The 25,603-nt window shown below is 48.0% G+C and overlaps 2 protein-coding genes across 2 annotated transcripts; both read left to right on the forward strand.

The window, feature by feature from the left end:
* Positions 1-2,123: 2,123 nt before the first annotated feature.
* LOC124683606 (translation initiation factor IF-2-like) lies at positions 2,124-3,173 on the forward strand. Its single transcript, XM_047218092.1, has one exon. It carries the CDS (start codon positions 2,163-2,165, stop codon positions 2,952-2,954), a length of 792 nt encoding a protein of 263 aa, XP_047074048.1. The 5' UTR covers positions 2,124-2,162; the 3' UTR covers positions 2,955-3,173.
* A 17,482-nt stretch (positions 3,174-20,655) lies between these two features.
* LOC124693396 (berberine bridge enzyme-like Cyn d 4) lies at positions 20,656-22,442 on the forward strand. The gene has a single exon (XM_047226876.1). It carries the CDS (start codon positions 20,705-20,707, stop codon positions 22,256-22,258), a length of 1,554 nt encoding a protein of 517 aa, XP_047082832.1. The 5' UTR covers positions 20,656-20,704; the 3' UTR covers positions 22,259-22,442.
* Positions 22,443-25,603: the final 3,161 nt, after the last annotated feature.

The following is a 25,603-nucleotide window of genomic DNA, read 5'->3' on the forward strand; positions in this document are numbered from 1 at the left end:
GAAAAGAACAAATTTTGTGGGTGCTCAACATACAACATACCTTTTGTCAATAAATTATTTCACATTTTTTTCAAAAACTTGGAAATATGATATTCGATAATAGGGCGTGTGTGCAACTAGGTGTGGAACAACTCTCAATTCTGGCGGACGAAAACATTACCGAAGAGCAATGCCATAAAATGCAAATTAGCGTTGGTTTGTGATCATTTTATTTGCATTGTACGCATGCATTTAGCCAATAAAACTATGAAATACATTTTGCTTTTCTTCACCACACCAAGTGCCATGTATAACTAATAAGGTTTAATGTTGAATACAAAAAAAAAGTTGAATACAAACAAAATGCATGAATCTATAAAACATCTTACCGTTGCGAATTAGTTCATGCTCGTCTTTAGAAAAATGTCTCTAGCTACTTATTAACCCTAGCCACAGCCAGGGGAATATATTGGAGGACCTTCACCATCTTGACGAGGTTCTCTCTTCACCTAACCTTGATTGGATGGGAGAACATGCTAATTTTTTAAAGAGAAATGTCTTTCTACCGTGCATGCTACCTAACGTGCACCGTTCCAACGAGTTTCAATGCATACCATTTATTTTAGTTTCGATGAAACATCGAAACACATGATTCGAAGCAAGAAGCATGCACGCTACATAGGTTGCACGATAGAAAGGCCTTGCTCAATTTTCTGAACATGTCTAGACTTACATGTTTAGATTTCAGCTAAGATTGTATTGTATCCAAGTTCCAAATGAGAAGGGAAGGGTCGTGAAAAAGTTCCCGCCTCGCACACAACTTAATCGACAACGCCCGTCGATTGTAAACAAAGGGGTTAGTTATGGGAAAACGCTTGCTTTCGGGCGACCGATCGCTGGCACGCGATCGGTCCCTTACTCGCTCGCTCGTCCGACGGCCTGCCAGTAGTTTTTTCGCACATGCCCACTAGCCCGTAAACACTCCCTGCTGCGATTTTAGCCCATGCAAGCAAAGCAGTCAGCGCAACCCATGCAAGCAAAGCAGCCAACGCCATTCTAGCTTCGTCATGCCGCACGTAGAGATGTTGTATACGTTTGTTAGTTTTGTAACAATTACGTATAAAATTTATAAAGAAAGTACGTTAGAGATGTTGTAATGTTTACCTGGGCGTTTGCCATAAATTGTTTTGTTGTAATCGCCTATAATTTTTGGTAAAATAGTTGGTGATTTTTATTGTAATTAAATATATAGAAAATTTGTTATTGTTTAACCAATTTTTCATAGTCACGAACACGTGTTTTTTTGTTGTTATAGCTTTTGATTTTTTATTGTAATTGATGTCAATTTTTGTTGTAAACCAACATGTAGAAAAGTAGTTGTTAATTATCCACTTTTTATAACATTTACATTTTAAAATTTTGTTGTGAATATTTTGTTGTAATAGTATATTTTTTTGTAAGCGGGGTGAGGATTTTGTTGTAATACTCGTTATGACTCAGATCCTTCGTCGGGTGGCATTTTTGTTGTAAATATTGAGGATGTCGGGCCTAAAGGGATATAACTTTTCAGTTTAACTGGGAAAGAGAAGGACTGCGGGTTGAGTTTCCAAAAAATAGGAGGCAAAACGTAAAAGTTACATTACGATTAATTCTAGACATCGGATCTCGATCGGACGGAGCGAAGGACGACCGATTTTTCTCTCTTTTTCAGCCAACCGACGCTCAGCGTCGCCCGAGAACTTTATGGAGTGTACGTACGTCCCCTTCCTTCAATCTACGGAACATCGGCACCGATAGCAACTGCACTTTCTACACACAATGCACCGAATTTCCTACAACATGATGACATAGCCATACACATCAGCTAGGACTAGGAGGTCTGAGATCGTCAGCAATACCGAATACGTGCGCAAAAGCAGTACTACAAATTACGTGTACGTACGTAACGGCCAAGCAGCCTCCTCAGAACAAGTCAGAACCTTCTACGCCGAGTCGCTGACACGACCACCCTAATTTTCCCGCGTTTGCAATGCAATTACCGTGACCGTGTGCACGCCCCGACCGACGCGCTAGGCTGCCTACACCGCGCTCCGCTGTATATAAACCTCGCCCGCCGCCGCGCCCAACGCCACCACAGCCAATCCCGTCGAGAAACCCGGCGCGCACTCACCCTCTCTCCCGAAATGGAGCGGCCGCAGCCAGAAGTGGCGGCGGCGGAGGACGCCATCGCGCTCTACGACACCTACTGGTTCCACCGCCTCGTGCTCCACAGCTACTCCCCTGCTCCCGCGCCTCTTGCCCCAACACCGTCGCCGCCTGCGCTCGAGCAGCCGCAGCCGCCGGAGCAGGCACCGGCGGAGAGCAACCGGGAGCTGCAGCGGGCCCCGACCGGGCTGCGGCACCGCCGGACGCGGAGCGACGAGGCGAAGACGGCCACCTTCGACACGCTGGAGCCGGTCAAGATCCCCCACGCCCACCGCGCCAGGCTCGAGACCATCCTGTCCGGAAAGGACGGGCTAGCCGCGCCGGCGCCGCAGCCGCAGCCCGAGCGGCGGCGGCGGCCGGGAGGGAGAAGGCGGAAGCAGCAGGCGCGCGGGCGGAGCCTGTCGGAGCTGGAGTTCGAGGAGGTCAAAGGCCTGCGGGACCTCGGCTTCACCTTCTCCGAGGCCGACGTCGACGCCGAGCTCGCCTCCATCGTTCCCGGCCTCCGCCGGCTGCGCGCGGCCGAGGAGAAAGAGGCCAAGAAAGCCGAGGCGGCGGCCGCCGAGGAGGAAGCTTGCAGGAGCAGGGCGGCCTCGGCGTCCGCCTCGGCGCCGAGGAGGAGGAGGCCGTACCTGTCCGAGGCGTGGGAGGACGAGGAGGCGGAGGTGAGGCGGGTGCTCGGCACCTTCAGGATCCCGGCGGCCGACGGCGGCGCCGATCTCAAGGAGCACCTCCGCCTCTGGGCGCACAACGTCGCCTCGGCCGTCAGATGATGATTCTGCTTTTGACCAGGAAGAAACTCCACTTCCTTTTTTGTGCTGTCCGTTGGCAAAGATCAACTGTAAATATTTTTTGCCATGTACGCTTCTTCGATCGAGCTATTTGATTACCAGAGTTAAGATTAGTTTTGATTGATGATGTAAAAGTGTTATAAGCTCTTGCAAGCAACACAAAGCAAATGTGAAAGAGGAGGCCAAGAAAACTTGATGCGAGTGGGCAGGCTGATCTGATCGGTGTTTCCGTGTCGACGCCAAGAAAGCATTTTTTCGCTTGCTTTGAAGCTAAGAATTCCATGATTCATTCCAGGCGAACTTTGATCGTGTCGACATGATGTGGTTTGGGACGAGCGATCTGGAGTTGGGTGCTGCTGATGATGATGGTAAGCTGATTTGTCGAAACCTGATGCAGGTCCGGGACAGAATGGCCACTGGCCACCGGCTGCTGTGATGTGAAAACCGAAAGATTCCCGGTGGTTTCACAGCCGCCACAAGATTCAAATTCCGTGGATTTTTCCTTTGAGGAAACTTCAGGCTGGTCATAGTGGTAAGTATCATGTAGTAGTATCATGTATATGATATTTGTGTATGATACTACCTCTATAGTGGGTAGTATCATAGAGTAGTATCATAGCCATGCTATATTTATTGTTTTTTAGAATCTCAATGCAAATTTGTGTACAAGATTTGTTTGGCATTAAATTTTCTTGTGATATGTGCTATGATACAGTATCCACCTATGTTACTCTAATCCTCTCTCTCCTCCTTAATTAGCTGCCACATCATCATTTTTGTGTTATCAATATGCATGATACTAGCTATGATACTAGCACTATGGCCAGTCTCAGTGGAAGTTAAATCAAATGCTGATGCGGGGTCAACGGCATGATTGGGCACTTTTTATTGCCGACTGGTTTGCACGTGCTCCTATAGCGCTACAATATTCAGAGAAAATCATGCCATGTGAACCGCGACGCAAGCAACAAATATTCTATCATCCCTAGGTGCACTAGCCTCACGACGTAGTCTCGCCCGACGGTCCTACGCGGCAATACCCTTTTTTGATGAATCTTATGTGGCAAATGTACATGTACGAACAGCCATGCCTTTATCGTGTCTTTTTTCTGGGGTCATACGGGATTTAGATACTACAAGCTAGAACTACCTAATTGTGTTTGGTTACACCTTGGAAAAAAACATTGAATCTTTCAAGTGGTTGGATTCAATAACAGAAATCGAGCCAAACTTACCATCTAATTCACAAAAAGAAAGAGAGTACTGAACCGATGGCCCCCGTGTCCCTTCCCCAGCCCCGTGCCGCTCGTCCCCTCCCCTCTTGACGACACTGATGGCCTTTCTCTTAGCAACCATTCCCCTCCTCCCCGTCCCCCTCCCTCCTTCTCGAGCGCAGGGAGTTTCCGCGCTAGATCTAGCCGTTGTTGCACCAGCCTCGTCGTCTTGCTATGTAGGTCCCCGTCGACTTGCTGCGTGCGGTGCCTCGATACGATGGTCCTTCGCCACACCTTGCCGCTTGGTGCGTGCCCTGCTCGTGGGTAGGGCACCTAGATCCTTGGTGAATCTGGCACACAAGCTAGGCATGCGGCCTTTGCGGGCGTGGTTAACCTCCAACCATGGTGGTCGCACTGGTGAAGTTGTGGTCGATAGACGCGAGGGTGGTGGTGCCGCCATCGTGGTGCGGTCGGATCTAGCGCCATTGGTGGCGTCTGGATATGGGTCGGGCCGAGCCAACCTAGATGGCATGGTTCCAGATCTAGTGTGTGTCTTGCATGTTAGTCTAGTTGGGGCCAGATCACAGTGCTTCTCGGGTTCGTGGACATGGTTGAGGTCTTTTCCGGTGCAACAAAAGAGAAGGCACCGTCAACCTAGATCAAGCCGACGTTTTTGTTCGGCTTGGCTATTTGGTGTAGTCTTTTGTTATTTTTTCTTTTGCTTGTGTTTATCTGTTGTTACTCCTGGTTGGTTGATGGTTTTGTTAATTTAAAGTCGGACTTATTTTGAGACTTTCGTTTAAAAATTTAATAAAACTTTATATTTGAAACTCGAATCTTTTTTAGTTTTTTGATAACATACAATTATACAAATCAAACAAGTCATTACATAAACCGTTGTAATAAAAAAGACCCAAAGATTGATAATGTAGTGGCATTTTTAAAAGATTTTTTTTTGAGAACCCGCAGGCTGCGTGTCATTGTACTTTTACATGATCTTTTTTTTGGGCTTACAAGATCATTTTACTAACCTCGTTCGATGAGATGAACAATCATACGAGATAATCACCAAATTTGTGGCCGCGCGCTTAAACTTAACACATAACGGTGATGCCAAAGCAACTCAACAAAAGGGAGATGTAGATATATATTCTGTTTCTACGGTGCTGAATGAATTGCTCAAACATGCAAGATGCCCTTCTGCCTTATCAGCACAACGCTGGATGCGACCATCGGGTTGTTTCTCCTTTTCTCTGTGTATCTCCAGCCGGCAGTTTAAGGATCATGATCAGAACCATTTCCTACAAATTATTGCTCTTGGTGGGGCGGATGCAACATTGTTTATGACGACCTGAATCACTCAAGTCTCGAGCAACCGATTCCATCAACGCTCGTTAAGAAATGGCTGGAGATTCCTGATGATGATCCTATTTTAAGGATAAGGATGTGGATACATGTCAGAAAAATTAGGTCATGCGATGAGAATGCAGTGAAACTTGGTGGAGTATCTGACTGGGCATTCGAGCTGGTACATGATTGGTTGAAGCGTCATTTGTTGCTGGTGTGATTCAGCATAGTATATGCGAGATGGGGCGTTGCTGACTAGGCCTGACGGAGATTGACGTGGATATCATCTGCCACGTATTATGTATTTATGTGGCTGCCGTGCTAGCATCAACATCTATTCGTTCGCCTTTTTTAAAAGACTAGGACAATGCCCGCGCGTTGCCGCGGAAGAGCAAAATATGTTAACTTAAAATTAAAAAATAAATTACTCTAACAAATTGCAGAATAATCTTAATTTTTACAGTTATACATAAATAAGAAAGTTTATAATATGAGCTGCAGAAAAAGAACAACTAAGATCCTCCTACTTGTTTGACACTAAAGCATCTGCGCACATATATACACTTTTATACCTCTCCCTTGTGGCTTGCGCGCGAGCGGGTGCGAGCACTGCGGTGAGCCGGTGATGAACCGACGAGCGGGTAACGACCGGCGCGTCGGGATCGAGGCGGAGGGTCCTTGGCGCGCGATGAGGGGGCAGAGCAGAGCTGGGGCACTGGGCGGATGCTGCGCGCGGGCTGCCTGCCTGCCTCCTCGTTGAATCAACGCCCGGCAGCGTTCATCGTCTTCGTCGAACCAGGGGGCGCCGGTGGCCTCTCTTCTCTGAATTATACGGAGTCCTCTCTCGACCTGAGCCACCGGCCCGTCTTGCTTAGTCTGGCAGACTCGTTTCCTCATCAGATCTGTGGCTGCTTGCTAATATCCAAAAAATCTAGGTATATAAACTGGTGAGGCTCCCTATAATTAAGCGGTATGGGACTAATCTGAGGCTCTCAGCGGGGCAGTTGGTAGCACGCAGGTTGGATGGTTTTCTTGGCCCAGCTGCACACTACGTGGCCCATTACCTTTTTTTTTTGAGATGGTGGCTCATTACCTTGGGAGTATGGACCAGTTCGGAGGTGGGAGCAGAAAAGGAATAGCGAATCGTTATTTTGATGTCATTGTACCCTACATTCAGAGTTTTTAAGAACTATGTAATCGTACATACAGTCCAGCTAGTTTTTTTCACGTTGTAGCACATGGTCGTTGGGCTGTACCACCGTATCCACTCGTGCTAACCCAACCAGCCAAATGACTAAAGCTAGCCCAGTGGGCCAGTAGCGCTAATTCACATCGTTCTATCGTTAGCACTTAGCACCACACATCGAGCAGACGAAAGAAAAAAATTCCCAAATCGCATCATCTTCTCGTCCCACGCCTGCCGAATCCTCTACCGCCTCTGCCTCCCTTCACTCGCCGGCCGCCGCTGTCTCCCTTCCTTTGATGGCCGCCACCGCGACCGCGTTCATGCCCGGAGCTCCTCCAGGCCGGCCGCCCGCGACCTCGACGGTCAAGCCTCCGGTCAAGCTCGGAGCTCAAGAAAAGTTTACTTCCTTGATCAGGCGGCCGAGCACGGGAGCACGAGAATAATGGCGACCAGAAGTTGCTCTGCACAGATGCGTTGGAGGGAGATGCCCAGACATTCGTGGAGGCGCCCATCCGGCTGTGGATGGGTCGGAAGAGGTGGACCTCGTAAGTAGAGACGTGTTTTCCGGTTGGAGAAAAGAAGAAGCAAACGAAACGGTACGGTGGTATTGGCTGAAAAAAACGCTTTGGTGGGAGGGCAAAACGGTCTCAAAAAAGCGTTGACGAAACTTTTTGGCAGAAACCTTAGCTCCTTTATTATTAGGTATAGATATATCACAAATAGTTAAGAGACTAAAAGGAAAGAAGCCATTAGCTTATTTTATAGAAGATTTTATTAAGTACAACATGGCCTGCGAGTGCAGAGACTTGAATCTAGGCAAGCACGCATTAGCCCATGCCCACTATCCTGGCTATGCCTTGGTTCTCAATTTTCGGAGATATCAACTATTGGAGGACGGGGAATGGTCAGGGCTAGTTGTTGGGACTCCAAGGACGTCATCTTTGTATATAAAAAATGTTAAGTGCCTATTTCTTTTTCCTCTATGCATATTATGTAGTATTTTAGGTTGATCCAAAAAATATATAACGTTTTAAACATAATAATGTTTCTGAATATATGTGACTTTGGTAGTTATGTTGTTAATAAATACGAAAATCAATTATGATTTTTTATGAAAAATCTAATGATATTGATTTTCCTGATAATTTGTTTATAGTCATGTCTAGATTTGTGAGGGCACCTATGAAACAAGCCCGCAATCCGTATGCCGCTAGATCAATTGTAGTTTGCTTGTTAACATATGTAGTTGTAGGGGAGATGTTGTTCGCCGACCTGGTCGGCTTGAACAGGGTACCACATACTCGGACCTGCAGCAGTTTGACAGGCCGCGACCCATAATAGGTACCTCTCCGTTTCTTTTCTCTGTTATCTTTTTGTAGTTTCTTTTATGTTTTTTAATTTTAAAAATCTGAACATATTTTTCAAAAATCAAAATAATTTTTGAGAACTTTTATTTTAATTTGTAAGTTTTTAAAATCTGAACAAATTTAAATTTTTAACAATTTTTTGAGTATAACGTTTTTAAAACATGAACATTCTTTGAAACTCGGACACATTCCAAATCTATTTATTTTTCAAATTTGAACAAATTTTGAAATATGAACAAATTCAAAATTTGAGCAAATTTTGAAATACAGTTTATTTAAATCTGAATATTTCATATTTTATAACTTTTTTGAATGAAATTATAAAAATCAAGGAAAAATTGAAACCAAAAGCGACCAAAAATATGACAATACCGAAAAAAGTCGGCCAGGCCCATACCAACGCTGCGTGTGCAGCTTGGTGTTACTACCGACCTGATCGGTGAATAAAGTTTGCCTAGGGAGCACCTATTGTACCGAGAGGGGATATTCCGTAACTAGTTGCGCCCGCACCCCATTTTTGTTGTGACACTTTCAAGTTTCCAAAAAATGCAAACTAAAATTCTAGACATACATTGTGTTGTGTCTTGTGCATCTGTGAAGTTTCATCTAAAAATATGTTAAAATATGGCCTACACAAAAAGAACAAATGATCTGTAAATAGTACGTGACACTATTTACGTACGTCTTCTCTTTTTTACACAGGTCACATTTTGACATATTTTTGGATGAAACTTCACAGATGCACAAGACACAACACAATGTATGTCTAAAATTTTAGTTTGCATTTTTTGGAAACTTAGAAGTGTCACAACAAAAAATGGGGTGCGGGCGCAACTAGTTGCAAATGAGAGTTTCCCCTATTGTACCCTTTTAAGCCAAGCAAACGATTGGTTCCACATAACACGGGCTACTATGGGCTCGTTCCACTTCCGCTAGGCAGATGTTTCCCTGTTTCTTCATTGGCGCGCGTGTAGATGTATCGTTCCAATTTTACGCCCACAGTAGTATATGTTATTTTTGCTCGTGCATTTTTGTTTCAGTGTTTCCTCGCGCAGGATAGAATAAGGCTCCAGAACACATGTTCATAAAAAGTTGGATTTTTTAAATATTCAAATTAAAATTGTTCAAATCTAAAAAAGTTTGAATTTAAAAAATGTCTGAATGTAAAAAATGTTTAAATTTTAAAAATGTTCAAATCTAAAAACTATACAATGGTAAGATATGTTCGAATTTAAAAAATGTCGAAATATGAAAAATGTTTAAATTAAAAAATGTTCAAATTAAAAATGTTAGAAAGTAAAAAATATTCAAATTTCAAATATGTCCAAATCAAAAATTTAAATTTAATTTTTTTTCAAATCTAAGAAAATTCGAGTTTCAAATACGTACTAATATGACAAAATAAAAAAATAAAAAATACTCCAACCAAAAAATAGTTTGAATTTCAAATATGTCCGAATATGAATTTTTTTTAAAATAAAATCTAAAAATGGTTGGATCTGAGAAATGTTCGAATATAAAAAATGTTTAAAATTTGAAAAAAAAATTAGATTATAAAATGTTCGAAAAGAATTTCCAGCTTTCAAAAAGTCCAGGTTTGAAAAAGTTCAAAACCAAACTGACAGGGAAAATCGACAAAAGCACCAAAAAAGCAAGAAAATCGGGAAACTCAAAATAAACTTAAGAAAACCGGAGAAAAACGGAGATTTGATTTTGGTCGCTAATGGGCCGCCGAGATATAATCCGCCTTGTGCGGAGAGCGGGATCGCTCCAGCTTTCAGCGGAGAATAGGAATCGTTGTCTGCGCAAGGGGGGGCCTATACACCGACCTGATCGGTGGGAGCAACACACCGCACAGTCCCCACGATCCGGGTGGCTCAGTGGGCCGTGACCCATCGCATCATTTGAGCCTTTTTTCCTTTTTTCTTCCTTCTTTTCTGTTTATATTTTCGGTTTTTAAAGTCTAAAACTTTTAAAAGAATTTTTTGAGAAATATTATTTCTCAAAAATTTGAATAGTTTTCAGAAAATGAACAGTTTTTAAATTTGAACATTTTTTAACTGAACAGTTTCAAATTTGAACCGTTTTAAATTTTGAACAGTTTTTAAATCTCAAAATGTTTGAAATTTGAACATTTCCTTAATATGAACAATTTATTAGCTCAAACAATTTTCGAAAATTGAACATTTTTTTACTATGAACAAATTTCAAATTTGAACGATTTTCAGAATTGAACATTTTTTGAACGATTTTCAGATTTGAACATTTTTCAAATTTGAACAAGATTTGAACTTTTTAAATTTGAAAAAATAAAAAGTAACAGAAAAGAAACAAAAACAAAAAAAAAGAAACAGAAATGAAAAAGGAAAAAAAAGAAAATAAAATAAAAAAGAAAAAGAAACAGAAAACGAAAATAAACACGAAACGGGCCAACCAGGCCGCCCATACCAGGCGCGGCAACGACCGACCTGACCGGCGTATAGGAATTGCCGTCTGCCCATGCTCTGCTTCGAAGATTGACCTGGATGACCTCTCGTTAATTGGGCCACGTGGGGCTTTCATCCGGGCCTTTGCTTCCGGTCCGTGCTTGCCTCTCCATTGCGCCGGTACGACTGATCGCAAGGACCTCGTCGGGCGATACGAGGGGTGATGGGATGTAGCTCGTGCTCCAAACCCTAGAAGAGCTGGAGCGGAGGTGGCGGTGAAGCAGCGCCTCTCAATTGCAGGTTTGCTCTACAGCGCCGCCCCCTCGGCTTGCCTCCATCTCCCCCTTTCACTTTCCCGGTGGTTAAAGAGGAGAGAAGGCTGCTTCGGTGGCTTCAGCAGCGGTGCATGTGGCCACGGCGATGGGTCAGTAATGAGGAAATTTCTGTTTCTGCACGCCGTGATTCACCACTTTCCTTTGATTGGCAGGAGTTGGCAACATTTTTACGGAACAACAGTTACTAGTACAAGACTATGGCAAACTGTTATCTTCCCTAAATTTGTCTTTTCTCCCGTTTCCATCAGTTAATAAAGGAAATTCTAGGCTCCATGTACTGATGTACAAGATTGAAGTTGTTACGTACCAATGAGTTATTTATATTCCACTATTAAGTATTAACTCTTCAGATTAGGCTCACAGGTAACAATTATGTGCTTGCTGAAAGTGCTGATAGGAAGTAACAAATCGCTTCTTGTGTTGCTGATAATGTTCAATGGAATTTGTATATAAGATGGGTTATAATCGAGTTATTGATGGCAATTACAACTAATGCCATCTATGATAATGTGGTTGTGCTATTGTTTACAGGTCACTCATATAGCCGTCTATTGCCTTTAGCATATTGCCCCCTGATCATGTTAAACATGTGAGTAAGATATTATAGCATGGGACAACGGAATGGTGAATTACCATGCAAACATAGTTAAGAGGTTACCTTTATCATATTAGCCTCCCACCATTTTCTCCTTTAATAGCATAAGATTTTATCGTATTAGCCACCAACTATTTTCTCCTTTAATTGCATAAGATTTTTATGTGGCATTACAATGCCTCTATTTCCATCTACTTTTTCTACATGTTCCAGTCAATTACTGCTCCATTGGATTTGACTGTTCTTGTTCATGCAGAGGATAATTTGCTCTTCAATCTTAGATTTCGGCATGTCTATTTATCTAAAAAATTCAGACTTGTACAAGGCTTATTGTTAAGAGACAGTAAACTGGAGCTACATACGTCTCTTCTCAGCATTTTGACCAGGGACCGAGACAAGGGGGGACGAGGGGGGGCTAGCCCCCCCCCAAGGTTGAGATTTTGTGAAGAATAGTAGGCGCTTAAACTGCTTTTTCATGGTGATTTATCCATGTCTGCCCCCCTCATGAAGTTCACAACACAGTTCGCCCCCTCATGTTTCGATGCTGGCTCCGTCCCTGATTTTGACATTGTCAGCTGTCAGATCAAGATCATGAATGAAGCATATCTCCCTGAATTGCAGCATACTTATCCAATTATATACCATTTTGGACAGACATTCTTTATTTTTGAGGAAAGGGCGGTCCCTGTGCCGTATGATCAGGTAGATAGAAAAAAGTTATGTAAAAGGATGGGAAAACCCTAGGAGTTCAAGGAACTCCCAGAAAACACACACATGCACCCCGTCAAAGCTGCTAGTGGTTTCCCGGGTCTTGGCTATGCGTGTAGGCCCTCTATGTGATTTCTTCTTTTACCAAGGCCGCGATGGCGTCTTGCTGAAGTGCGGCATTCTGGAAAACTTGCCAAGATATTCGTTTCCCTCCAAACTCTCCAAACAGAGTACATGATCGCTCTGCTGGCCTCCCTTCTCCTGTCCTTTGGGATCTTTGATATTATCTCGTCCCACTAATCATTAATTGAGACTCCTTCCTAATGCAGGTGATGGCACACCAAGATGTCCCATTCCGGGCGAAAATTTGTTCTCTCACCGAAGTGGAGAAGTGGCAGTCGAGAGTGAGGTGCTGCACCGTCTCCGGATGGACTCTTGCATAGCTTACATATTGGGTCATCCGGCCATCCTCTAATTGCCAATTTATAAGCCGTGAGGATCTTTCCATGAAGTGCTAGCCATGCGAAGAACCTGCATTTTGCCTCCGCGTGCCCCTTCCAAAATTTGGCCGTGCCAAAGGGAGCACACGACGTGAACTGGCAGCGGTAAGCTGAGGCTGCCGTGTAGATCCCCTACTCACTCCACCGCCAATGCGTCCGGCCTCGGGAGCAAGTGAATCTCCGTTCTCTTCTTCCTTATAGATAACCTGTTTTTTTATGTTAATAGATAGCTTGTTTTTGCATGTCCAATACTTGGCACTCTTTATGTAGCACATGTAAAGCTGATAGTATTATTCATTGCCATGCTTCTTTCTCTTTACATTTTTTGAATAATTCAAATAAGAAAAGTTGGGAGAGAAGATATTCTTTTCGCTAACTGTGGTTTCTCTGATTTATGTTCAACTTGGAGTTTTTGTTTAGATCTTGATTCAAGGCCTCATATATTTTGGTGAGAGGGGCCTCACAAAGTAGATGCAAGATGATCCAATGTTTATGTAGTATCAAGCGCTGTAGGAGATCACAAAGTTCAGTTCTTATGCAAATAGCTTCTCTTTACTTCATTCGAACATACAGATTCATAACTTCACCTCCTTGCGTATTCCATATAAATGCAAAGGTTTACGTTTGTATAATTCACTAAATGCACGACCTTCAACTACAGGTTGGACCAATCTTATCTATTTGAATTCCTGATTTTCTACGATGAGCAGTATTGCCAATATAATCTTCTAAACCTACCACCCTTTAGAGCTCTTCTTGTTTTACTGTTCTGCTCCTCATATTTGTTATTGATCTCTTACTCCTGCATACACGTTTCAGAGACCTGGACGAGACTTTTTGATTGCCGTGTAAAATGTTCAATATCTCACTTTTGCTACAGGTCGTCCAATTTGTATAATGAAATGACAGAAACATTATCATAGAGTGATTCTTCATCCTTGTATTCTAAAAACTTAAGATTCTAAAAAATAAGAAAGAGAATTAATATAGGGAATTTTTTGTATAATGATTCTTTTTAAGGAGATATTTGTACTTGTACATATGACATGCAACATATATTCTCTTTGAAAATCCACTACGAGCATAAAAAAAATGACAGAGCCACTTGTTTTCCAAAATAAAGACAGACAATAATTCAAGTGTTCAAGTATCTCTTTGTCTCTTATATAATTTGAAGCAACTAGCAAATATGCAACAAAGTCAGTGTGCTCCCGTTGCATCCGTACATGTTTTTGATTTACATATCTTTTGGTATTTGCTATTATGGCCACCTAAAATGATGGTTGTGTAGAAATTCATGCAATCATATAATTATTATTTTACTTCTAACCAGCAAATTTGAGGGAGATGGTGAACCACTTATTTCCATACAACATAGTTTATTTTAATAGATGTCATATGCCACTAATGTGTGAACTATATGCATTTTTATTGGGATGTGCAAATTAAAATTAGTTTCTGTGATAGTTCCATATATAATACAGTATAAAATATGTGTGTGATAGGTTACTGCAACCGTTTTTTTGGGTACAATTCCCTAGCTGACTGATGCTTCACTATGCTTGATGACACTCAGGACCCAGCTGGTCGTTCCCTCCCTGGTTTCACTTTCGACGACCGATGTGGCGAACCATCTGCCTCAGGCCTCACTCTTCATTTCTTCGGTTTTAATTTTGAAAAATCCGTGCTTGAGTCTGCAGGTCAGTAATCCGATATATGTTGCATCTAAGCTTTGCTTTCCAATTATATGAAATACAAGAAATGGTTGTTCTTATTCTTTACCATGTCTAATTGTGTATTGCCACTAAACTGCTTAAATATTTATATAGGACCAAAAAGTAGTGGGCATTGTTGGATGTTACCCCCCCCCCCCAAATGTACATCCTTTTTCCTCTATATTGGTTGTACATTGTATAACATATATTCTATTGTTCATTTTTAAAATTATTCCTATTGTACTTTTCTTAAAGCCGATGGGCACGGCAACAAGTTCTTTTATTGTCTAGTAGTGTGGACATAATAAACCCCTTAGCTTTGCCCTTAAGGCCCCCGCTTGGAAACTCTGAATTTTTTCCAACCGTGATAGTATACCGACGTTTCATGCCTGTGCACAAAGAAACCAGTGAAGAAATACACGTCTGCGGACATCCTGTTTGGGTAGCATCCCATGCATATTCACTCTTGCTCCCAAAACATTGCGCCGCTGCCTCTCCTGGTTGCTGCCGCCGGCAGGGCTGGCTTCCAAAGGGAGCGGTCCATTCTTTGCGCCGCCTCTTCCTGTTTTCGTTTCGGTCATTCGGTGCAAGGTGTTAATGGCAGTTTTCCTGTATCGCTGTTGCGAGGCCCTGACCCATGGTTTTTGAGTCACGACTCAAAAGTGAGTCGCCTGAGGCTGCGACTCATGTATAGTCGACCAAAAATGCTGTGTAGTCGCCATAAGTCGCTGTATAGTTGCGAGTCGCCGTGATTTTTGGAAAATGACTCAGCGACTATACAGCGACTCAAAAACCATGTCCTGACCATGCACCATTAATCCTAATATAATGTCTCAGCAGGCCTCTAATGGTGGCCGTTAGCTCCAGCGCGCAGCCTGCTACCTCGCGGACAAGAAGTATAGGAGGAGCCGGGCCGACTACTCCACTACCATCAGGTCTCTCTCTCTCTCTCTCTCTCTCTCTCTCTCTCTCGGCCGATAAGTTTTAAATTTTGTTTGAATTTTTTTGTCCGGTATTTGGATCGGTATTTCCGGTAACTGGCAATAACGTTGGCCACCGGTACTTTTTAGAGAACGAGAAGAAAAAACCCTAACTGCAATCCAACAGACTTGTTTCGCCAATCAATCGTCACCACCTCAGCCACAATCTTGATAGCTGACCATGACTTTTATATTTGGGCACATTTGCCAGCTGGAGACCGATGGGAAGTCGAAGTCGTAAAATAGTCTATATCTGGAGCGGAAAGCTCCATACCATCTAAGAAGCATTGCAACAGCAGTGAGCAGTGAGCACTGCACGGCTGGAACGACAGCAGCCCAGTGCACGAAAAAAAGCATGGCCTCGTCTCATAGCTTAGCGCTAGCAGTTCTCTTCAGCTACCTACGCCTCTTCTCAGCGTTTTGACATCGTCAGCTGTCAGATCGAGCTCGTCAAATCGAGCTCATGAACGAAGCAGATCTCCCTTTCTTCCAGCGTACTTAGAGCATCTCCAGTCGCGTCCCCCAAACCGCGCCGGATTGAGCGTTTGGGGGACGTGTTTCGTTCGTGCCGCGCTCGGAGGACGTCGCTCCCCAGTCGCGTCCCCCAAACAAAATTTCGCAAATTTTAAACTTAAGTAGATTCGATTAGATTCGTCCAAATTTACATAGATTCGAACGAAATTTGACTAACTTTAAAACTAAACCTAATCTAGAACCGCTTGCGGCGGCCGGAGGCGTCGTAGTACTGCTGGAAGTTGTACATCTCGTCGGTGACGACCTCCTCGCTTGCCGCGCTCGTCGACGGGCTCGTCCACGGGCTCGTCCTTCACCAAGCCGCTTGGTCCTGCCTCGCCGTCGTCGGTGAGGTCCACCAGCGGCTTGCCGGAGTCGAGGATGGACATGGCGATCGCCGCGTCCAGGTCGCCCCTCCGAGCGTCCTTGTCGTCCATGGACGCCATGAACGCCGCCCGCAGCCCTCGGGCAGTCCTCGGGGTCGTCGCCGCCGGCGATGAGCCGCTGCTGCCGCCGTACTCCGCCGGCAGCGCCGCCGCGACGATTCCTCCGGCTCCTCCTTCACCTCCGGCTTCGGGATGAGGAGGGCGCCGCCGCGCTCCCTTGCTGCCGCCCGCTGCCGCTACCGCCACGCCTCGTGTTGACGGGTGCCGCCGGCTCCTCCTTGACCTCCCGTTTGGGGACGGTGTAGGGCGCCGACCGGTACGACGAGGACGGCGTCGATCGCGCCGGTCCCGAGGAAGAAGAGTGCGAGGAGGACGAGTACGTCGTCCTCCTCGGCTGCCATTGAGGAGACGGCGGCGGCGACGACGGCATCTCCAGCCGCGGAGCGCCGTTGCGGAGGCCGCGGATGACGTTCTCGAGGGTGCGCCCCGGAACGCCCCAGAACAGGGCGCGGCCGTCCTTGTTCCAGCTGTTGGGGCCGCCGACGAGCCCGTCGGTGCTGTGCATCTCGACGTCGTACTTGGCCTTGAAGTACGTCGTCCACCAGGCGTCGTTGTTCTCGACCGCCCACGTCGGATCCCTCCGCTCCTCGGCGGTGAGTTGAGCCCGCCGGGCCATGACGGCGTCCCACCATTGGTCCGTGCGCGGCTTCGGCGGCGGCGGAACGCCAATGCCGTTCACGGCCATCCTCCAGCCGCCGCTGCTTGGCAGCCGCATGTCCGGCGGGACTGGATACCGGGCGCGGTACAGCGCCCACGCCTCCGCCACGGTGAGGCTGCCGCGTCCGAAGCCGTTCGCCGCGGCGATCTTGCGGGAGGACGACATTTTTTGAGCGGCGAGGAGAGGATCCGGGAAGGGGAGGCGGCGGCGACGAGAAGGATTATGATGAGCGGCGATAACTGGAGGGCGTCTTAAAACAGCGGCGGCAGCGGGTGGTTGCACGCAATAACTCCGGCGCGGACGGCCACGCGGCCATGCACGACGAGACGCGTCCCTGCGTCGCCTGGGAAAACAGGGACGCCATTAACGTCGCTTGACCAAAGGTAGGCGACGGGGTTTTAGCCTTCCGTGCCGGCCGACGCGTCGGCCCCGCCACTCCCCGCCTCGCTTCGTTGTGTCCGGCATGCCTGGAGCGTCCCCTGTGGGGCGGGGAGGGGCTCGGGGCACCGGACACCGTATCGGGCCGTGCCGGACAAAAAAGGGCTTTGGGGGACGCGGCTGGAACGCTTTTTTTGTCCGGCGCGCCCCAAATCGCTTTGGGGGACGGTTTGGGGGACGCGACTGGAGATGCTCTTATACAACTATCTACCGTTTAGGATGGGCATTCTTTTTTTTTTTTGAGGAAATGGCAGTCGCTGTGCCGTATGATTAGATAGGTAGAAAAAAGGTTTATGTAGAAGAATGGGGAAACCGTAGGAGCTCAAGGAACTCCCAGAAAAACACATGCACACACCCTAAGGCTGGACACGAGCCAGCTCGGACTGAGCTCGGTGTAAGCTGCACTTTAGCTCGCTGCCAAATAACTTGGCTCGGGCTGGCTCCTTTGTCTCACGAGCCGGAAAAAGGGGCTCGGCCCGAGCCTGTGCAAAGCTCGGTGCAGCTCGCGAGCTGAGCATGTTTGTGTCACTGGCAGGTGGGTCCACCTTCTCCAGCAGCGGCAAGGAGGGATCTGCGTGACGGAGATGGTGGGCGGCGAGGGCGAGTGGTGAGCAGCGCCGCGGGAGCAAGGAAGACGATTCGGTGACCAATTTCATTTCGCCGAACACCTTGCGTGCATGGAACAACAGTAGATGTTTAACATTAAGGACTTGCTCATTTGATCTATATAATCCCACCATCTATCTTACTACAATTTTTGCAGAATGGTGGCGCAGGCATCTATCATATGGAGCCGTATGTGACCAGGAATGCGAGCGACATGACTTTAGACGTGGTCACCGCGTGTCCAGTGTCAGAAAACAGCGAGCTTTCGGGCTAACCCGAGCCAAGCCGGAAGCTCGCGGCGGTCCAGATTATTGGGCTCGGCTCGGTCCACGTCTTCTGCGAGCCGAGCTCAACTCGGGGTGAGCCGCGGAAAGCTCGAGCCGAGCCAAAAGCTCGCCCCGTCCAGCCTTACACACCTCGTCAAAGCCGCAAGTGGTCTCCCGGGTCTTGGCTGTGCCCGTAGGCCCTATGTGCGATTTCATCTTTTACCAAGGCCGCGACGGCGTCCTGCTCAAGGGCGGCATTCTGGAAAACTTGCCTAGCAATTGTTTTCCCTCCAAACTACCCAAACCGAGCATATGATCGTCCCGCTCGCCTCCCTTCTCCTATCCTTTGGGATCTTGGATATCATCTCATCCCACCAATCACTGAGACTCCTTCCTCCCACAGGCGTGGCACATCAAGATGCCCATTCCGGGCGGTAATTTATTCTCTCACCGAAGTCGAGAAGTGGCAGTCGAGAGTGAGGTGCTACACCGTCTCTGGATGGATTCTGCGTAGCTTACATATTGGGTCGTGCGGACATACACTATTTGCCAGGTTAGAGCATCTCCGGTCACATCCCCCAAAGTGCCCCCAATGGTTTTTGAGGCGCCCAACACGTCATTGACACGGAAGTCCAAAAACCGTCGCCTACCTCTGGTCAAGCGACGATAATGGCCTCGTGGATTTTCCAGACGGCGCAGTGAAGCGTCTCGTCGCGCATGGCTGCGTGGCCATCCACGCTGGACATTTAACTAGCCCCATCGGCGTGGTGAAGGACGAGCCCGCCGACGAGTCCGTCAACGAGCCTGACAAGTGCGGTAAGTAGGACGTCGTCGAAGACAGCACATACAACTTTCACAAGTACTACGACCCCTTTGGGCACCACAAACCACAAGTACTACTAGATTAGTTTTAGTTTTAAATTTCATCGAATTTCGTTCAAATTCATTAATATATAACAAGTTTGAATAAATTCAATTTAAAAAATACTACATTTCCATTTGAGGGACGCCTTGGGGAACGCGATGTTCACGTGAGGGCATCTCCAGCGGCGCGACACAAACGGACGCTCAGCGACCGTTTTCGTCCGCTGTGACGGAAATGCGTCTGGGGCCTGCTCCAGCGGGGCGACGCAAAGTGACCGGGCCGTCCGCGGAGATGCAAACCTGGCCCAAATATGCGTCAGGTTTGCGTCTCCGCGGACGCTCGGCAGTCGCGCGGAGCGTCCTCCATTTCTTACCCGGTCCCGCATGTCAGGGACAGCGAAATCGACCGCTTCGATTTTCTTCTTTTCCCCCTTCTTTGCTGCGCTAGTGCGTCACCACCACCCCAACCCCATCCGCCGCCGTCCAGCCGCAGCGCCGCAGTAGCCGCCGCCGGCTGCGTTCTTGCCGCGCGGGAGAGCAGGCTTGGCTCCGCCGCGTACCTGCCGGCTGTTTTCGGGCGAAACGCTCCCGGTTGCGCCGCCCTTCCGCGCCGCCCTTCCTGGAGCTTCATCTTGGCAGGACTATGTACATAGGAATGTAGAAGTCACTGACGAGAACGTCTCCAAACAGCTGCAAACGGATCTGATTGAGCATCAGTGGACATTGGCTGGCCATGAAGATCATGCCTAGAGAAATACTATCTTATTTTCATGTCGACTTTTAAATGTAATAACTATAACTTTGTTGATTTCCTTATTTTGTTGTTTGGAAACTTCATAAATTGATGCAAACGCGAAAATGCGTTGGTCCGCTGGAGCCACCTCTAGGTGCAAACGGACGCGCGGACAAACTCGGTCTGTCGAGCGTCCGCCGCGCGACGTAAACGGACATTTCAGACGTTCGAAATGCGTCGCGCCGCTGGAGATGCCTGAGTATCTTTCCATGAAGCGCTGGCCATGCGAAGAACCTGCATTTTGCCTCCGCGTGCCCCTTCCAAAATTTGGCTGTGCGGAAGGGAGCACACGATCCTGCAAACTGGCAGCGGTAAGATGAGGCTGTCGTGCAGACCCCCAACTCAGTTCACCGCCAACGCGTCGGGCCTATTGATAACCTGTATCGCTGTTGCGAGGCCCTGACCGCCATTAATCCTGATCTGATGGCTCGGCTGGGATTCTGATGGTGGCCGCGAGCTTCAGCGTGCAGCGAGCCTCGCCGTCAAGAAGTATAGGAGGAGCTCGGTTGTGGTGAGGTCGTGAGGCTGACTACACGACTACAATCCGATATACTTGTTCTCGCCAATCAATCGTCACCACCTCAGCCACAATCTTGATAGCTGACCATGACTTTGATATTTGGGCACATTTGCCAGCTGGAGACCGATGGGAAGTCCAAGTCGTAAAATAGGCTATATCTGGAGCGGAAAGCTCCATACCATCTAAGTATAAGTATTGCAACAGCAGTGAGCACTGCACTGCTGGAACGGCAGCAGCCCAGTGCACGAAAAAAGCATGGCCTCGTCTCAGAGCTTAGCGCTAGCAGTCCTCTTCAGCTTCCTCTCGTGCAATGCATCCCTAGCTTCCTCCGATGGCTTCCTCCAATGCCTCTCCGCAGCCATACCGGAGCAGCTCTTGTATACGCAGAGCTCGCCTTCGTTCTCTTCGGTCCTCGTCTCCTCCATCCAAAACCCCAAGTTCTTCACGCCTAGCACGGTGAGGCCGCTCGTCATCATCACACCGACGAATGCCTCCCACGTCCAGGCCACCGTTGTCTGCGGCCGCCAGAACGACGTGCGCATCCGCGTGCGCAGCGGCGGGCACGACTATGAGGGCCTCTCGTACCGGTCCAAGCGCCCCGAGGTGTTCGCCGTCGTGGACTTGGCAACCCTTCGCTCCGTGAGCGTCGACCAGAAGGCAGCCACCGCTTGGGTGGACTCCGGCACGACGATCGGGGAGCTGTACTACGCAATTTCGAAGGCAAGCATCCTACTGGCTTTCCCGGCCGGTCTGTGCCCGACGACCGGCGTGGGCGGCCATTTCAGTGGCGGCGGATTAGGCATGCTGCTTCGAAAGTACGGCGCCGCCATCGACAACGTCCTGGACGCCACGTTGGTGGACGCCAAGGGGAGGCTCCTGGATAAACAGACCATGGGGACGGACGTATTCTGGGCTATCCGCGGCGGTGGCGGCCAGAGCTTCGGCATCGTGCTGTCGTGGAAGGTGAAGCTCGTGCCCGTCCCGCCGAGGGTGACAATGTTCAGCATCCCCAAGTCCGTCAACGAGGGCGCCATAAACATCCTCACTAAGTGGCAAGAAGTTGCCCCAGCTCTTCCTGAAGATCTTTTCATAATGGCGATCATCAAGAAACAGGTGGCTAAGTTCCAGTCCATGTATCTGGGCACCTGCGACGCACTCCTGCTTTTGATGGGAACCCGCTTCCCCGAGCTTGGCCTGAACAAGACGCACTGCAAGGAGATGACATGGATTCAGTCTGTTCCCTACATCTACCTGGGCAACACCGCGACTGTGGAGGACATCCTAAACCGGACAACATCCATGAACAGCTTCAGCAAGGCCACCTCCGACTACGTCCGTCAGGCCATCCCCAAGGACACGTGGGTGCAGATCTTCACCTGGCTCGCCAAGCCAGAAGCTGGGATAATGATCATGGACCCTTATGGCGGGAAGATGAGCAGCTACCCAGAGTCGGCGACACCGTTCCCTCACCGTGGTGGCGTGCTGTACAACATCCAGTACATGAATTTCTGGTCGGCCGCCACGGACGGATCGGTGCGGACGAAGTGGCTCAAAGACTTCTACACGTTCATGGCGCCGTATGTAAGCCAGAACCCGAGGGAGGCCTATGTAAACTACAGGGACCTTGACCTGGGCGAGAATGTCGTTGTGGGCAATGTCACCAGCTACCAGGCCGGTCAGGTTTGGGGCCAGAAGTACTATAAGGGTAACTTCCAGAGACTGGCGATGGCGAAGGGCGAGGTGGATCCTGACGACTACTTCAGGAACGAACAGAGCATCCCACCACTTGTGGCGAGCAAGCGACAATGAAACTACATCTGTCCAGGAATGGTTTTATCTTTATACTAGCCATCAACCCGTGGTTCTGTGGTATACGACATCTCAAGTTCGACCACCTCAAAGAGGCAGATCTGTGTCGTGAAGTTGGCTCCACTCCCGAATGTGACTGACACCGTAATCTAACCAATTGGGATTCCGGCAGCCCATATGATTATCCCCCTGATGCGCATGAAACAAGCACGATGTTGTAGGCAATTGAGGGTGCACCAGTGAAAAACGGGTCTTTAGCACCGGTTGGTAAGGGCCATATACACCGGATGGCCAACCGGTGCTCAAGGTTTAAAATAGCGTGCTAAATGAAATAGCGTCGGTCTCCTTCAAACGCTATGGACGCTATATCGTGTTAATTGCTTGATATATTTCAAATAGCGTTTTGAAAAAAAATATCAAATATAGTCTAAAAATAAAGGATTTCGCTAAAAAGGTTGGATATTTAGTCCAAAAATAACTGAACCATACATATATAACCACACACAACAAATAGATCTCCAATATTTCAGAAGGCTAACATCAGTACCACAAGGCAATAACATAGTATAAATTCTTTATTAAGAATCATCAGCATTAGCGATATTAAGTTCTAATCTAGAAAAGAAATCAACATATTGTAGTTCATTACCACCGAAAAGTGAAAGCAACTTAGCTTGAAAAAAATAGCGCGCTAACACTATGAAGTTTTAGCACGATATATCATACTATTTCACAAATAGCGTCATAGCGAGCAAAAATACTAAAATTTAGCGTTGACCCTCTAAATATGCTATTGCGTGGTATTAGCGGAGAAATAGCGCGCTATTTTAAACCTTGCCGGTGCTAAGCATCCAGTGCTAAAGGCTCCCCCTTTAGGAATTTTTGACGAAAAGGACTACATGTCCCAATGTATTGTCAAAAAAGACCACCTCGCGAGTGAATTGTCAAAAAAGACCCCATGCCGCTGCCGGCTGTGGCGGCAGGCACCTGCCGCCGTCCGCTGTGGTGGCACGTTAGCTAGTTGACGGCGGGAGGGCGAGCTGACAGCGCTGGTGAGCCCTGCCGCCATGGTCATTGGCGGCATGCTGATGTGGTACATGCCTCCACCGTCTCTGCCGGCATGTCCTGGCACTGACGGAAAAGGTGAATGACGATGAGTGTGCGTGTGTGTGTGGCTGGTTGGATGGCTTTGTTCCCATGTCAAACGATGAGTAAAGAGCAAGCTGTGCTGCTTTGATGTTGATAGCCGCTGCTGCCGTAGTACGAATGCAGAGAAGTCCGTGTGTACGCAACTACGCATGCTATGTTTTTTTTTCTTTGGTCTTTGTTAGGGCATTTTCAACTGGCGACGCATTTCAGAATTTAAAAATGTCCGCGCACGTTCGTTTACGTCGGTCCAAATGGTCGAAATCGACCGCGCCCGTTTGCGTCGGAGGGTGGCTCCAGCGGACGACGCATTTTTTTCTCGAATTTTCATTTTTTTATAACATGAAAACATAATTTACATAGTAAAAGACATGGAAAAAATCCCTAAATCCTGCACCTACTGGTTCTCCTTGTCGCTGTCGATCACGACGAGCTCCGGTACCACCGACGGCCAGTTGGGCAGCGGCAGAATACGCCGGGCGCGCCGGCGCGGTGCTAGAGGTGGAGGAGCCCAGGCCTATGGCGGAGGTGGAGGTGGAGGAACCCAGTGGCTGAGGTGGAGGAGCCCAGGCTGGAGGTGGAGGCCCCCACGGGTTGTACGACGGAGGTGGAGGCGGCGGATGAAACGGTGGCGTGGCCGAGTCCTGTAGCGCCAATCGTAGGGTTTCTTCCTCCGTGAGGCCCGGTGGCATGATGTCGGTGGCGAACTGGGGCAGCGGCGGCCGCATACGTTGGTCCACCTCCGAGACGAGGACGCCGAGCCTCGCGATCTCGGCGCCCGTCATGTTGTCTGGGTACTCAAACTCCCGGCCCTCCGCCATGGCCAACTGCCATTCCTGGAAGATGCACGCGACATAGTTGTCGCTGTCGTCCTTGACCTCCTCGTTGTGGTACGCCAACGCCTCGCTGTAGTCCTCATCGTCGTCGTCGAGGTCGTCCTGTGCAGGCGTTGGCGCATGTCGTCTTCGACGACGAGGCGCCGATGGCGTAGGCGGGATCGGTGCGGAGGTCCGACCGCAGACCGCCTCCTTCGCCATTGAAGGCGACAGAAGCCCAGCCGCCGCCCGCCAGTGCGCGCGCAGAAGAGGCAGCCGCGACATTGATGGCGAAGGCTGCGGCGCAGACGCGGAAGCGCTGACCGCGGAAGCGATGGCCGCGAAAGCGATGGCCTCGATAGAGGCTCGTTGCCAGGCGGGCCTGTGGAGGAGTGAGCAGTCACTTGGGACGTCCGCGCAGCGTCTGCCGCGACGTATTTCAGGCGCAAGTATACGCCGGGTTTGCGTCGCTGCAGATGGCCCGATCACGATATGTCGCCTCACCTCGCTGAAGGTGGTATCAGACGCATTTTCGGCCCGACGGACGCAAACAGTTGCTCAGCATCCGTTTGCATCCGGAGATACCCTTAATTTCTGGGGCTTGACTACACAGTGGTCAACCACTATTGGGCCTACCCCGGTGGTCAGTTCGGACAGCCCATTAGGGGCAAAACGCGTTTTTTCTTCTTTCCCAAAAAGGAAATGACGGGACCACACAACCCACGTTAAAACAACGAAGAAAACAACCCACGTTACTTTGTCTCGACGGAAGCAGCTATAGAAAAGGATCCTACCTAACCAGATCTGGGTTCTTCTTCCTCCCCTGTTTCTCCACCGCCGCCAGCAGCAAGAGGAGGCAGCAGGAAGGGAAGGCAAACCCTAGAAACTCCATGAATTGATCCCCAGATCCTTCAGGAAGTAACACAACAGGAGCTGCTTCATCTGGACGACGCCCGGAGAAGTAAGAAAGGTAAACAAAGACAAAAACATGATTCAAATTCATCCGAGTTCCATCCAAGTACTACCGGTATTCATCTAGCAGTTCCATCCGAGTTGTAGCCGTTCCATCCGGATCCACCACAGCCAAAAAGTTACATACTGGATGGAACTCACATGTTACTCACAGTTCCTGCTGAGTTGTTGTCTGTACCAAAGTCAGTAGAAGTCTTCAGGAAAGTAATATACTTGACATTCTAGCCTTCAGGAAGTAATCTAGTTGATGGCCTTTGAATTCTGTAGAAGCCATCAGGGAGGTGCAAGTCGAGAACCTGGTTGTGTTGATCTTGTAGACAGCAGGAAGTATTCAACCAAGTAAAACAAACATGAATGATATCTTGGAACACCGATGTAGGCATGAATGATATCTCGCATGAAAAAAGAAAGA

Source organism: Lolium rigidum, chromosome 1 (genome assembly GCF_022539505.1).
Source record: "Lolium rigidum isolate FL_2022 chromosome 1, APGP_CSIRO_Lrig_0.1, whole genome shotgun sequence".
Lineage (NCBI taxonomy): Eukaryota > Viridiplantae > Streptophyta > Magnoliopsida > Poales > Poaceae > Lolium > Lolium rigidum.